General features: G+C 42.1%; 2 protein-coding genes across 9 annotated transcripts in view; one reads left to right on the forward strand and one right to left on the reverse strand.

Moving 5' to 3' along the window:
• LOC111871354 overlaps nt 1-13,201 on the forward strand; it is a 37,230-nt gene that overhangs the window by 18,988 nt on the left and 5,041 nt on the right. The window lies entirely within an intron of this gene.
• LOC111871353 (ubiquitin-like-conjugating enzyme ATG10) overlaps nt 1-13,201 on the reverse strand; it is a 647,673-nt gene that overhangs the window by 10,922 nt on the left and 623,550 nt on the right. For 7 of the 8 annotated variants that reach the window (XR_002844008.2, XR_002844007.2, XR_002844006.2 and 4 more), the window contains one exon: nt 1,322-1,384. The exons of the other annotated variant lie outside the window; for it this stretch is intronic. Coding sequence is in view for 2 of the 7 variants with exons in the window: in XM_033754225.1 (XP_033610116.1) it covers nt 1,322-1,384 (63 nt within the window). In the remaining 5 variants the exon portion in view is untranslated. The remainder of the gene's footprint in view (nt 1-1,321; nt 1,385-13,201) is intronic. 8 annotated transcript variants of the gene reach the window in all.

The raw sequence follows: 13,201 nt of genomic DNA on the forward strand, positions 1-13,201 counted from the left end.
GGCTATTCACACAAGCTGCAAATGCAATAATAAGTGTAAGAACAGAAATAAAAAATAGAGATAAGAAAAAATAAGAAATTTATAATAATAATAATAATGCATAGGCATATGTATGGTTTTGTGAATCACCCAAAACATTTATATCATCAAAATAACTACACAATTCTTTCATACATATCAAATTTCTAACATTGTCTCTTAAATATTGGTGATACGATGTATTATCATCACATTGTTAATGTCATCCACTCCAATATGGCTTCATAATAATGAAACAACTTTACAACTTCCATGTATGTATATAGAATTATAATTACTAATCTGTTTCCTTAATATTTCAATCTAGAAGAATCATGGCTACCTACACAGAATTAATGATCAGGCTACAGAGGGAAGTTGAAAACAAATAACAAAGCTTTCCAGTCATAGCTGTAAATAAAGCCCGAGTTTTGACTTACTCTGTACGGAAACCGGAACCACCGAGTTCTCCATATAAGGCCTATATGTAACAATAACAGAGACTGGCTCGGAAGTTTTATTGTAATCAATTGTAGGTGGCACAGAATAGAATTCTAACCCTTCTCAACACACATGGGGAGTCCTTTGTTGTTTGCAGTTGAATGGCCATTATTAAGTGGTGTAATTGTTACCTTTCCAGATAGAGACAGAGAGGGAGGAAGAGTGTTTAGTATAAAATACTTTCTAATTAATATACTCTTCTCCGGGTCTTGTTTCCTTTTATGACAGGAGCTCATAAATTCCATCAGTTCTTCACAGATGTTAAGAGCTTCGTTAACGATTATGACAGTCTACGTTGGGGTTAACCAGTTCTTTAAGAACCAGAAGATAACTGACCTGTTAAATTATGTCACGATTATAGCTTCTGGGGAGTCAGGATAGCTAAGTATGTATAGGAACAGACCTGGGAGATGAAAGGCTTGGGTTCGATTCCCGACTGGGTCAGAAATTTCCTCTTCATAATATCTAGACCGGCTCTGAGTCCACTCAGACTCCTATCCAGTGGATACAAGGGGCTTCTTCTTCCGGGATAAAGCGGCCGGGTCTTGAGTCTGACCACTGACCTCAATCTAGTGCCAAGGTCAAGAATGGTGGAGAAATAACTCCACCCTCTCATACTCCTTCACGCCATAATTCTTATTTAATTAAGCAAATGGACAACTTTATTTTCCCTTGTAGCTTTGAAGCAAAAATGCAATTGAAACTGATTATAATTAATTTTCTTTTATTTATTTATTTATTTGATCAACAATCAGAATATACATTCTATAAGCTAATGTTTATAATTAATGTGATTGCTTACCGTCGACACCTGACTCCCTTCTTATCAAAGTCTGTTCCTTTATCCGTTGTTGTCTCTTTTAATCTGCAACAGAATGAATATATATAAAAAAAATATATAGGCTTATGGCTTACTCCGAAATATTTTAACCGTTCATTAATCATGTTCTAACGGTCTCCATTATCTACTGTGACTGAAGTTGAGATGGTGCTCCTGAATTTGTTTATATGAATATCGGTACAATATTCTGAAATAGGCCACGACCACTTACTTCCTACAGCTTATGTCTCTGATAAACGTAAATTTGTCTTGTAATGACGCGTCAAGCAAATATAGCCTACACGTCCCTGTGGTAAAACTCCGAATGCTCTTAACGTTGATATTAGACCAGTCAACTTTAGAGTCGAAGGCTGAGCCACCGGAATCGGTCTGGGTAAGCCACAGAGACCGTCTGGAAGTGGCGACGAAAATAAACATCCCTGCCCCGTATCGAGAATCGATCAGCAATCATTCAGTCCATAATCCCTTACTTGACTCATTAAGCTCTGCTGTCTCACTAACGAAACTGTTACAGCATCTTTAAATAAACGAAGAACCAATAGTCAATTCGGTTTGATTCCACTTATCATCCCGCTGTTAGTAGAATTATAGGTAAAAGGTAAAGTTATCTCTGTGCTTAACGAATTAAGCACTGCTCCGTTAAGGCGTATGGGGGAGTGGATGTATAAATCCACGTTCTCTTGACCTCGGCACTAGTTGGAGGTGACTGGTCAGCTTAACGCCCCAGCTGCTTTACCCCCGGGGAAAGAGCCCCCGGTACCCATTAGATATGGGGTTGGGTGTGCCCTGGAACCGGTCTGGACCACTTGGAGAAGAGACCCTACCAGGACTCGAACTCCGATCCCTCGGTCTTCCAGCCCGTAGCCAGTCGCTATATCGACTACGCTATCCCTGCTCACGTTAACAGAATTATGCAGTCGATAAAACATCGTTATATAAAACAAGATTAATCAGGCCAAACTCAGTCCTACTACGAATTTGGGTAGTATTGCCTTACTAAAAGATGATCATAAAATTGACGAAACGTCCGTTATAACAAACTGCGTTTGGGTATGCATCAAAGCAGATAAAACAAGCTCCCCCCTTCCGGAGAACCCAGTTGCACGCTCCTCAGAGATTTCAATTAAGTGAATTGCCCTTTTCTATACAACCCCCAAACCCTTGTAACACTTCCCTCCTATATGCAGCCGATAGCACTAGGAGCGATAAATTTTAATTATCCGTTTTAGGCTGCCTTAGCCTCAGAAAACATTTCTATAACTAGACCAATGTTTAGCCGGGTGCGAGATAAACCGCGGGGGTTGTATGGCGTAGATACGAAATTGATGACGTCAATTGCAGCGTGTTCCTCTATTCTTCATGTGTGACGTCTAAATGAGGCAAACAGGACGCGAGCAAATAGCGTCTGCTTTCTTCTGCGCGAGGGTAGGCTAGTCGTGCAGATTGCGAAATTCATCTACACAGTCTCTTCATTCTCTTTCGTCAGGTCCAGAGGTCGCATACTGTGATTAAAGTGTCCAGACTTACTTAGCCTTTGCAGTTAAATGCCAGAACTGATTGCATGGAACAGGGTCCTTCATGAGGAGCCAACCATCATTCAGCTGGTTAAGAAATTACAAAAATATAATTACCGTGTTTAAAACAGCCCACCATTGGAACCTATTGCGATCCAAACGAATCCAGCCCACGTCCTCAGACCCTGTTTTTTAAATGTAAGTAAAGTAAAGCCCCCCAAATGTGTCTCCACCTTGTCGTGGTGGTGGGGCTTGCGTGACTCTGTGACCTGGAGAGCTATACCGGCGGTAGTTGAAGTACCGGTAGGGTCACCCATGCCGGAAAAGTAAAAGGGTAGAGTCCAGACTAAGAGAGATACCCTGGTCCTCCAGGTTGGGGGTGGGGCATGAGGCTAACAACCTCATCCTGTAAAAAGAATTTTGTTCAGAAACCTAACAACCAGCCTCGGGTCATCATGCGTGGGTCCATTCCTATGGCAACACGCATGGCTGTGGAGACTGGTTGTAGAGGAGACCAAGGCTCACCCAGGGCTGTAGCGCCGAGTGGTAGGTAGGCAGATGGGCAGATAGGCAGGTAGGTAGGTAAGTAGAGCAATTCCTGAAACAGGCCATGGAGGTCCATAGGATTGTGAGACGTCGAGGCTCCCATATTTTCTCTAGGCAACAGGCTCATAGATGGCGGTAAGGTCATCGCCCTTACGCCCCGGCCGCCCTTTACCCCCAGGAAGATTCCTGGTACTCATTTCTGTTAGAGGCTGAGTCGATCCCAGGACCATAGTGAGACTGCAAGAATTAGATCAATTGAAAAATCCAATGACCTCATCGGGAATAGAACCCGCGACCTTACGGCTTATAGCATCGTGTCTCAACCAACTACGCTACCGCGCGCCCTTAAGAAAAATTAAGTATATATTTTAATATTGTCCTCCCATCTACGACTAGTTCTCCCAGCTGGTCGCTTCCACTCTGACTTTCCGGCTAAAATTGTTAGCGTTTCTAGGTTTTGTCAATCATGCAGGAAAGTGACGCCTATTTCATCATCTCTGATATGATTAAATTAGTAGTAAACAGGATATAAAATTTCGTGACAATGGTATACTAACACAGTTTTTTACTTTTAATACATTACTCACCGCAAAACGCATTTGACGGTTTAAATTTTTGTCTTAACTCATGCAGGTAGTTTATTTTGTATTGGTTTATTATCATACCTTGTGTTGATATTGGTGTCCAGATGTAGGAACTAGGTTTCATCGATAGCCCGAACTGAGTAGGCTTTTTATATGATAGCGGAGGCAAATTCTCTCTCCGAAACGTTGTTTTACACAGAAAATATGAAGATCGATGTTGTACAAATAGTAGACAATTTATTAATATTAGTTGGTGAAGAGTACAGATTGAGGGATTTGAAGTCCTCACAGAATTAGTTATGAAGAGTTGCGTCTTCTGGGTTATAACGCCCTGTAGTCCGCTAAAAGTCAGCCGAGGTTGCTAGTTGCCTGCTTCGTGCTGGTTTATAGTTTGTATTACTCTTAAACCCTGAACATATAGGCCTCACGTTCCTCCGCAACTTCAGTTGGCTCAACGGAACTACATGGTACTCTATCCAGATGATAAAAGCCTGCGGTATGAATTTATATATTAAAAGGGTTAGTAAGAAAACAGAGCAATAAAACAAAAACTGAATTCATCGGACCATGCCACAGCTCAGGCGGCTAGTCGCCGCCTTCTCACCGCGGTGGCCCGAGTTCCAGCCCAGGTCCGGTCATGTTGGATTTGTGGTGGACATAGTGGCACTGGGGCAGATTTTCTCTTGAATACATCGGTTTCCCCTGCTAATTCTCGTTCCACATTCATCATCTATCATCTTGGGTTGGTACAACAGGCCACTTAGTGCCCGACGTACCAAGTGGACTCAGTCTCACCCCACCCCAAGAAAACTAAAACAAAATAAAAAAACTGGATTCATACGTCAGGATATGGTTCAATGGCATGGTCCTTTGGACACGGTAACAAACATTACGAATTTCTTAAAAGGCTAGAAACTTCTTCACCGGCCAAAAGGCCACCGTATTCTCAGAAGGAACTCTATCGTATGGAGTTTTAACTCGAGAATGGCATGTACCAGCAGTGAGCGAGGCAGGATGAAAAGAATAGCACTATCACTATCCGTACACACGAGACATCATTTCCGTAATTTTGTCATCGGTATTACCCACCGATGACATTTCCATTGTTGCCGAGTCTCCACCTCCCCTCCCTAAACCCCTTCCTGCGGCCTGACATTAATATAATACTAACAAACAAAACCGCGGCCCACACTAGCATGTGTTTTCCGGCGGCATAACGACTGCAAAGGTTGTCCAGAATAGAGAGGATGTTTTTAGCGGAATGAGGGGCGAGGCGGGGGAAACGTTGCACGAGGGGCGGAGTTTTTGTTCCAGAGGAGGAGGGATGATGCAGTTCTACCAACGTCACAGAACTGTAACCAAGTTTTCCCAGTAATTATTAGGCAAATTTAAATCACGCATATAACATTAAAGTTACTGAAGAAGAGAAAGTCCTGAAGAGTGCACGGGACTCCAGGCCTCACGGCAGTAGATGTCGTGGATGATCACAAATGAGACACAATCAGCAGCTTCCTTAGTAGCCGGAGCAGGCAAAAGATCTAAACAGTGAAGAAAATTGGAAACACGAAGTCACAGAAGGTACAAACAAAGACAAAACAAAATCCGTGGCCTGTAGTCCGCAAGCGAACTATACCGACCGAGTGACCACCGCTTGTCGACGAAGTTGGTGCCAACTTTTGCGGAGAGATGGTGTCGCGTGGTCAGCACAACGGTTCCCCACGGCCGTTAATCTCGGTTCTTCTAGACCAGAGCCACTGTTTCCTTGAAACAGCTCCTTAATTATCTTCACGAGGCTGAGTGAACCATGCTCCAGACCCACTACTTCTCAGAAAATCTGGTAGCGCCTGGAATCGAACTCGGGACCTCTGGATCTATAGCCAGGTGGTCCAAGTCACAGAAGGTACGGCATAAATAAGCCATAATGTAGCAAGTGTGCCGCCATTTTGTCGACCGCTATATATGTACTGTGTGCCTCCAACAACTCACGGAGCAGAGCCCTTCCTGACAGTCGCTAAGCTTGTTAAGATATTTACCGTCTCCCGAAGGTTCATTGTAGTTATCACAAGAATTTGCCAGATATACTCGTACACAATTCACATCCTTGCACCATATTTATTCAGACCCACCGTAATATAACCACTCCTTTTACGTTTAAGGGAGCCGAGATAGCTCAGTCAATATAACGACGGGCTACGGTCTCTACGGCCGTAGTCTGATTTCCGGCAGGTGCAAGGGATTTTTCTCTATTCCACAGTGTCTAGACCGGTTCTGAGGTCCATCGGGACTCCTGTCTAATGAGTACAGGGGATACATTCCCCAGGGAGTAAAGCTGACACCACAAAATTCAAAAGTAGTGCAAGAGTTGTGCTTCTTTTCATGCGCCTTCATGGCGTGAAGCTTAATGTATTAAACACAGCGAGAATTTTATCTCTTCCGTTTTACCTTTCGCTTCTGACCAGGAAATTTTCGTATGCTATGCATGCTTCTAGCTGGTCACAGTGGCCACGTGATCTAAAGCATGAACTGCTTTCGCTCGCTCGAAAACTTGGATCGTGGGTTCGAATCCCACTCAAGGCATGGGTGTTTGGTGTGTATAAGCGTTTATTCTGTGTTTATGTTGTCCTATGTTTAGGTAGCGTCCTTGCGATGGGCTGATCACTCACCCTAGGAGTCCTACCGTCTGTGAAAAATGATTACAGAACTGAATAAGAGGCCAGGGGCCTGAATGGGCTGGAAGAGCCATTGAAAATACAATAATAATTTGTGAAGTGTTGCCCAATCTTCTGTCACATCTCCCTCTCGGATCCAAATAAGAATGTGACATAGCCTGCGTAGCTTCAGGGAATTAATTTTAATTAGTGGAATATACGACAGGTTTCGTTTATTTTACAAGTAACAAGCATGTAACTTCGCCCGAGACGTTCTGCATCTTCATATAGTCTATAGACACAGGTCTATTCACAACGTTCATGAAAATCCATCTTATATGAATTCAAGTTCTCCGTTTGTTAGAGTCCGACTAAAGTTAATACTTCTATAATTTTATCTCCGTCACATGACAATATTTGATTCCCTTGTTGCCAAAACCTTTCTTTCTAACTGAAGTTAGCAATAAATTCTGGGAAGAACTATCTCCTGCTTTCCTTTTATATGGCACGGCTGGCATAGAAAGCAAAAAGGAGTGGGGGGACACACAGACACAGAACCAGCAAGGCGATAGTATAAACCTCGTACCAAAAATGGGGGGGGGGCAGAGACAGTGAGGTGATTTCATACGCCTCCTGTTATTTTTCCAAAATAAGGAAAGTAGGCTAAGAAAATTAAAGTGTTTAAATTATTCAAAACAGGCTACTGTGAGATAACATGTATTAAGGAACATCTGTTCGAAACTCGCCCAGGACACTGGTTATACTGACTCGATATCACTCTTAATCCTCCAAGGGTTATTCCTTGATAAACCAGGAAACAGCTGATGAGCATAGGCCTATGTAAACATTCCTTGCAAGTTCATAGAGGTAGGCCTAGGCCCACTGGGGCTCTAGTGCCAAGGAAAAAGAAAACATTCCTTGCAGTTTGTAGCCTGCAGTGTTCTGTGCCTTCTTTTATTGTCAGAGTCTTCTTACAGGCAGTTCTACAAGTTCAGGTCCGCAGTAGGCAACAGCATTTGAAAATAGATAAACTGGCTCGGTGGGTCCCAGAGCCAGACTCTATGGAATAGAGAAAAATTTCTTATCCTGTCGGGATATGAATCCCGGTCCTCTAGCTCTTACTCAGTCGCTATACCGACTGAGTTATCCCGGATCTTAATAGTAGCAGTAAAATTAGAAGAAATGGCCTGTGCTTAACTTAATTATGCACTGTGCAATGAAGGCGTATGGGGGAGTAAATAAATAGACCCACATTTTCTTGAAATCGGCACCATTTGGGGAAGAGGAGGCAGCTTCACGTCCCGGCCGCTTTACCGCAAGGGAAAGAGTTCCCGGTACCCATTGTATAGGAGACTGGGTGGGCCCCAGAGCCGGTCTGGACGACGTGGAGAAGAGAGAATTCCTGACCATACCTTGACTCGAACTCCGACCCCTCGACCGTCCAGACCGTAGGCAGTCGCTATACCGACTGCGCTATCTCAGTAGTAGTAGTAGTAGTAGTAACAACATGAACAACCTTCCGGGTAAGCGTTTGAACCTTTAGACCCTGCCTGTAATATAACTTATGTGCTTGAATATGTTTACACTAACATTTAATTAAATATACACTCTGTTAAAAAGAGAAATATGTAATGCAGTGAGGGTGTACTTTGAAGTGTATCAGCACAACTATACAAGCCCTATATACACGTATAACACCAGAGCTAAACTACCCCTACACTGGTCCCACTCCCCCACAACACACATAGCAGCCGAGTGTGACGTTTTGCTCCACTCACTTCAGTTGTACAAAAAGCCGGAACACAGTTGAAACGTAATGAGGTTATGACGATCAACAAATTAGTCGCACTGAAAGGAAGTGAGAGGGTCTGCATGGAAAGGGGTGGGGGGGTTGCCTAGCAGAGACAGGCTTAAGTCGCTTGCAGCTTACATCCAGATGCCCTCTGAGAACACGTTATCAGGCCCTAGTGCATCTCGCAACATCCACATATAACACAGCTCTTCGACAGTCTCTCTGAACTTCAGTAGTACCGCTAGTACCCGGGAGAGCTCAGTTATCTACTAGCTAGACGGTTGGGGTTCGATCCCCGGCAGGGGTAAGAGAAATTCTTCTCTACTTCACAGCTTCCAGACCGGCTCTGGGGCACACCCAGCCCCCTAACAAATGGGTACCGGGCGATGTTTGTCCAGGGTTAAAGTGACCTATGTGTGAAGCTGACCACTCACATCTATCTAATGTTGAGGTTAAGAAAGGTGGAGCCGAAGCTTCACTCCCAGACATTAGTTCACGGTGTCGTGGTGCTTAATTTATTAAGTATAGGGACAACTTTACTTCTTTGCTTCATCATTACCAATTAGATTCCAAAAATCAAAAGGAAATTAAGAGAAAATAAGCTAATGCTTGTTACCTTTCATTTTGGGACGTTTGTCTTCTCGTCTGCTGTCGAAAAACGGAAAAATTAAAAAAAGGCTATACAATATCATAATTTTATCCGCAGTTTTGTATGAATGTGAAACTTCGTCTTTCGCATGAGGGGAAGAACATAGACTGGAGTACTTAGATCATGGCTCTGAGGAGAACATTTGGACCGAAGAGGAATGGAATAAGAAGAGGTTGCAGGAAACAGCATAATGAGAAACTTCATAATTTGCAACCTTCGTCGGGTGTAATTAGAATGATCAAGTCAAGGAGGATAAGATGGGCAGGGCATATAGCACGAATTGGGGAGAAGGGGAATGCATACCTGGTGTTGGTGTGAAAGTCAGAAGATCAAACACCACTAGGAAGAAACAAACGTAGGTGGGAGTATAATACAAAAATTGATCTTAGAGAGACATGAGAGGTTGTTATAGACTGGATTCATCTGTCTTGGTGTAGGTACCGATGGAGGGCTGTTATGAACACCCCAATAAACAGCCGGGTACCAGAAGATATTTGGAAATCCTTTAATGACTGAGCGACTGGCAGTTTCTCAGGAAGGACTCAGCTCCATGGTGTTCGTTAATTAACTAGTTAGTTGTTACCTCTTAGAATTTTAAGGAGTAGACGGTTTATTCAGGAATTTTATTCAGGAATTACCGTCTGTCTCGTTGGTTTGTGGTTCCATCTAAAAATTATTTTCTATTCGGTCTAGGAAGGAGTCGAACTAGAAGGCAGGTGGAAATAGTCAAATTTTGAAAACATTCATAAGAACTACACACGACACAATATTGGACACATGGGCTCATAGACGGAGCTATTACCCCAAAATTTAATTTATGGACAGAAGCAAAGTAGTTTCATAAGCAATTTTAGAGACATCTGAAGATGATCCGCATTAGTCGAAACATATAAGGTAAGGTAGAAGAGATTTTAACGTTTAACTAACTAACTAACTAACTAACTAACTAACTTCATAGAGCTGAGCCCTTCTTGATAAGCCGACAATTGTGCAGTTACTCAAGAACTTCAGTCCATATCATTCCATTCTCTCTCTCTCTCTCTCTAAGGTCCATTTTAATATTGTCGCGTGTTGGGTGTGCGCAACATGTCACAATATTGTTCACCCACCAACGTCTTGAACTTCCTAGTGATCTCTTTCCTTCTGGCTTTCCCACTAAAATCCTATATGTATTCCTTTTTCCCTTATTCGTGCTACATACACTGCCGATCTCATCCTCCTTGACTTAATCATTCTAACTGTATTTGAAAAAGAGTATAAACTATGAAGCTACTCATTATGCAGTTTCCTCCAATCTCCTATCACTTCATCTCTCTTCGGTCGAAATATTCTCCTCAACACCCTGTTCTCAAACACCTTCAGTCTATATTCCTCCCTTAGTGTCAGAAACCAAGTTTCACAGCCATACAGAACCACATGCAAAATTATAATTCTGTATATTTAAATTTTTATGTTGTTAGACAGCAAATGAGAAGACAAATGGTTCTGGGCTGAATGGTAGCAAGCATTGCCCGAATTTAGTCTCCTCTTAATTTCGTCTTGAATCGAGTTTTGATTTGTTACTGTCGTCCCCCAAATATCTGAATTGTGCCACATTTTCAAAACATCTGTTAGCTATCTTTATATCATTATCTTATCCCAGAGACTGATGACGAGACACCTACATATACTTAGTTTTTCTGTGCATTTTAACGTTTTAAACTTTTACTGGTTTTAAAAAGCAAATTGCTTGTGAGACGGCCAGTGGCTAACAGGAATAAATTTTCTATTCTGAATTCTTTTTTTCTTTTCTTGTGGGGGGGGAGTTGTTCGTTTCCCATTGGCGGAAGGATATTTCTTAGTCTATTATCTTGTCTCGACGAGCTGCCTTATCATATGCGCGCTCTGTACTTCAGTTGCTGTGATTTTCTCTTTTATTGCTTGTCTGTAGCCAATCACTGCGCAATAACAGTCTGCACCGGTCACTGAAGACCGCCTCGCTCAGGGTCGCCAGATTAGCAAATCCTAGTAATTTCCCCGTCCCATTTTGCTATACACTACGTCATCAGGTCAAACAGTAACAATTGTAAAGCTATCCCTGTAACAGGCCGTGGAGGCCCATAGGGTTGTGAGACGTTGAGGCTCCCACATTTTCTAGACAATCGACCCACAGATGGCAGTAAATTTATCAATCTTATGCGCAGGCCGCCCTTTAACTCCACGAAGATTCCTGGTACTCATTTCTGTTAGAGGCTGAGTCGACCCCAGGGCCATTGTGCGGCTGGAAGGATTACGTCAATTAAAAAAAATCCACCTCATTGGGACTCAAACCCGCGACCTTCCGGGTTATAGCTTGTAGCTCAACCAACAACGCTACCGCGTGCCCCCCAACGACAACCTAGACTGTCTTCAATTATGTAGCGTAACTTAGAAATTATAAAGATAATTTAACAGTAAAAAAATACGAGAAGTTCTGGGAAGAACTAAGCCCGCACTTTCTTTTCGCTCTAAGTATCTGATATGATATGCAGAAAGAAAACTTTAACAAGAATGCGTAATTAAGTCAATAAAACAAAACGATTTGAGTGGCTGTAAAGTTGGTATTACTGATCGAAAAGAATTGATGACGTGTGTCACTGAGATTAAACACATAAAACACCTTAGTCTTAGAACTTTAAGAGAAGAAGAGAAGAGACAACTTGGAAGATCCAGACGTAGACGGAAGTACAGCACTGAAAATGATCTGGAAAAAAATCCAATTTGATGGTGCAGGTTGCATTCGCTAGGTTCTCCACAAAGCTCAGTGGCGGACTCCAGTGAACACTGACACGAACAATCTGATTCCACAAAAGTAGCGACTTTTTCTTTGCCTAATAAATGTCTATCAATTTCTTAGAGAGATCAATTTTCCGTGGAGGTTATATCATCCGCTGAAGACGAAGTTGTCTGTTGGCCTCCCTTATGAATTAAAATTAACATTTTAGAAAATTCTTGTCATGTGTCCATCTTGCAAACCATTTCCAACTCGTTACAAACATATAATTCCGTTCTCGTCTTGAGATAATGCACACTCGGATCTGTCTCCTGTTTTGACTAATTCGATAACATTTCCATTTGAATTAAATAACATAAAATATGGTTCACATTAATATGGATATGCAGGGCTTTGCATTTGTTCGGGGAAAGCCTCTGCAGGAAAAGAAGAATGGGGGGGGGACTATGAAGAATAAGTTCAGAGTAGGAAGAATGCTCAAATTAGGCGTAACATCACCATATTTGCATAAATATGTCGTCTCAGAGACATTAATCATGTTGCTTATGCTTGTGCGCATAGGAGTACAAAACTCTTACCCCTCGGTAGGGGATTCCTCAAAACCGTGACGACACAAGAGAGAAGCAGACAACAGAGATGGAGGATGTGTGAATAGAAGGCGTATACATAAGTAATTTGAAGAGAACCTAAGGAGTACAGACTGTTTTCAAAGGCAGAGACAAAATTGGGAGGAACAGAACAGAAACCGCTCCTGCTCTTTACGATTATTTACGTAACGCTTTTTGGTGAACTCAACACCGATTTGCTTAATGTCGGGAATAGAACTTAGCAATATGTACAGATAAATGCTGTATTTAATAACGTTTCAATAGTAAACCGTGATTCTAAATTATTGTCGGGATTTCCTTGCCTTAATTTTTATAACCGAAAATAACAAAATAAAACTGCTTAAGGAATATGAAGCTGTAACTCAATCGATACATCAATTCAGCGATTAGAGCGTTGTTAAACAAAACTTTTTGGGTTAAACATTCATATTTCGTAAGCAGTTTTATTTTATTATTCTCAGTTTCAAAATTATATGCCACAGAGACCCCAACAGTAATTTTGAATCATCCTGTATTTAGGTGACAATTCACGGTGGTTAATCAGGAGAACAGGATGGACAGGATACGTAGGATAACGCACAGACCAATTTGATAGGAAAACCTCAAGGGGAGGAACAAACTAGGAAGCCTAAAATAGATGGGAGTATTTCAAACTTATCTTGCAAGAATAACTTCAGCATGTACGGACATTATGCGGCTTGTTCAGAAGAAGACATTATGAAGGAATTATGTTTCACGGTGCTTCCTC

This window comes from Cryptotermes secundus, unplaced genomic scaffold, assembly GCF_002891405.2.
Source record: "Cryptotermes secundus unplaced genomic scaffold, Csec_1.0 scaffold122, whole genome shotgun sequence".
Lineage (NCBI taxonomy): Eukaryota > Metazoa > Arthropoda > Insecta > Blattodea > Kalotermitidae > Cryptotermes > Cryptotermes secundus.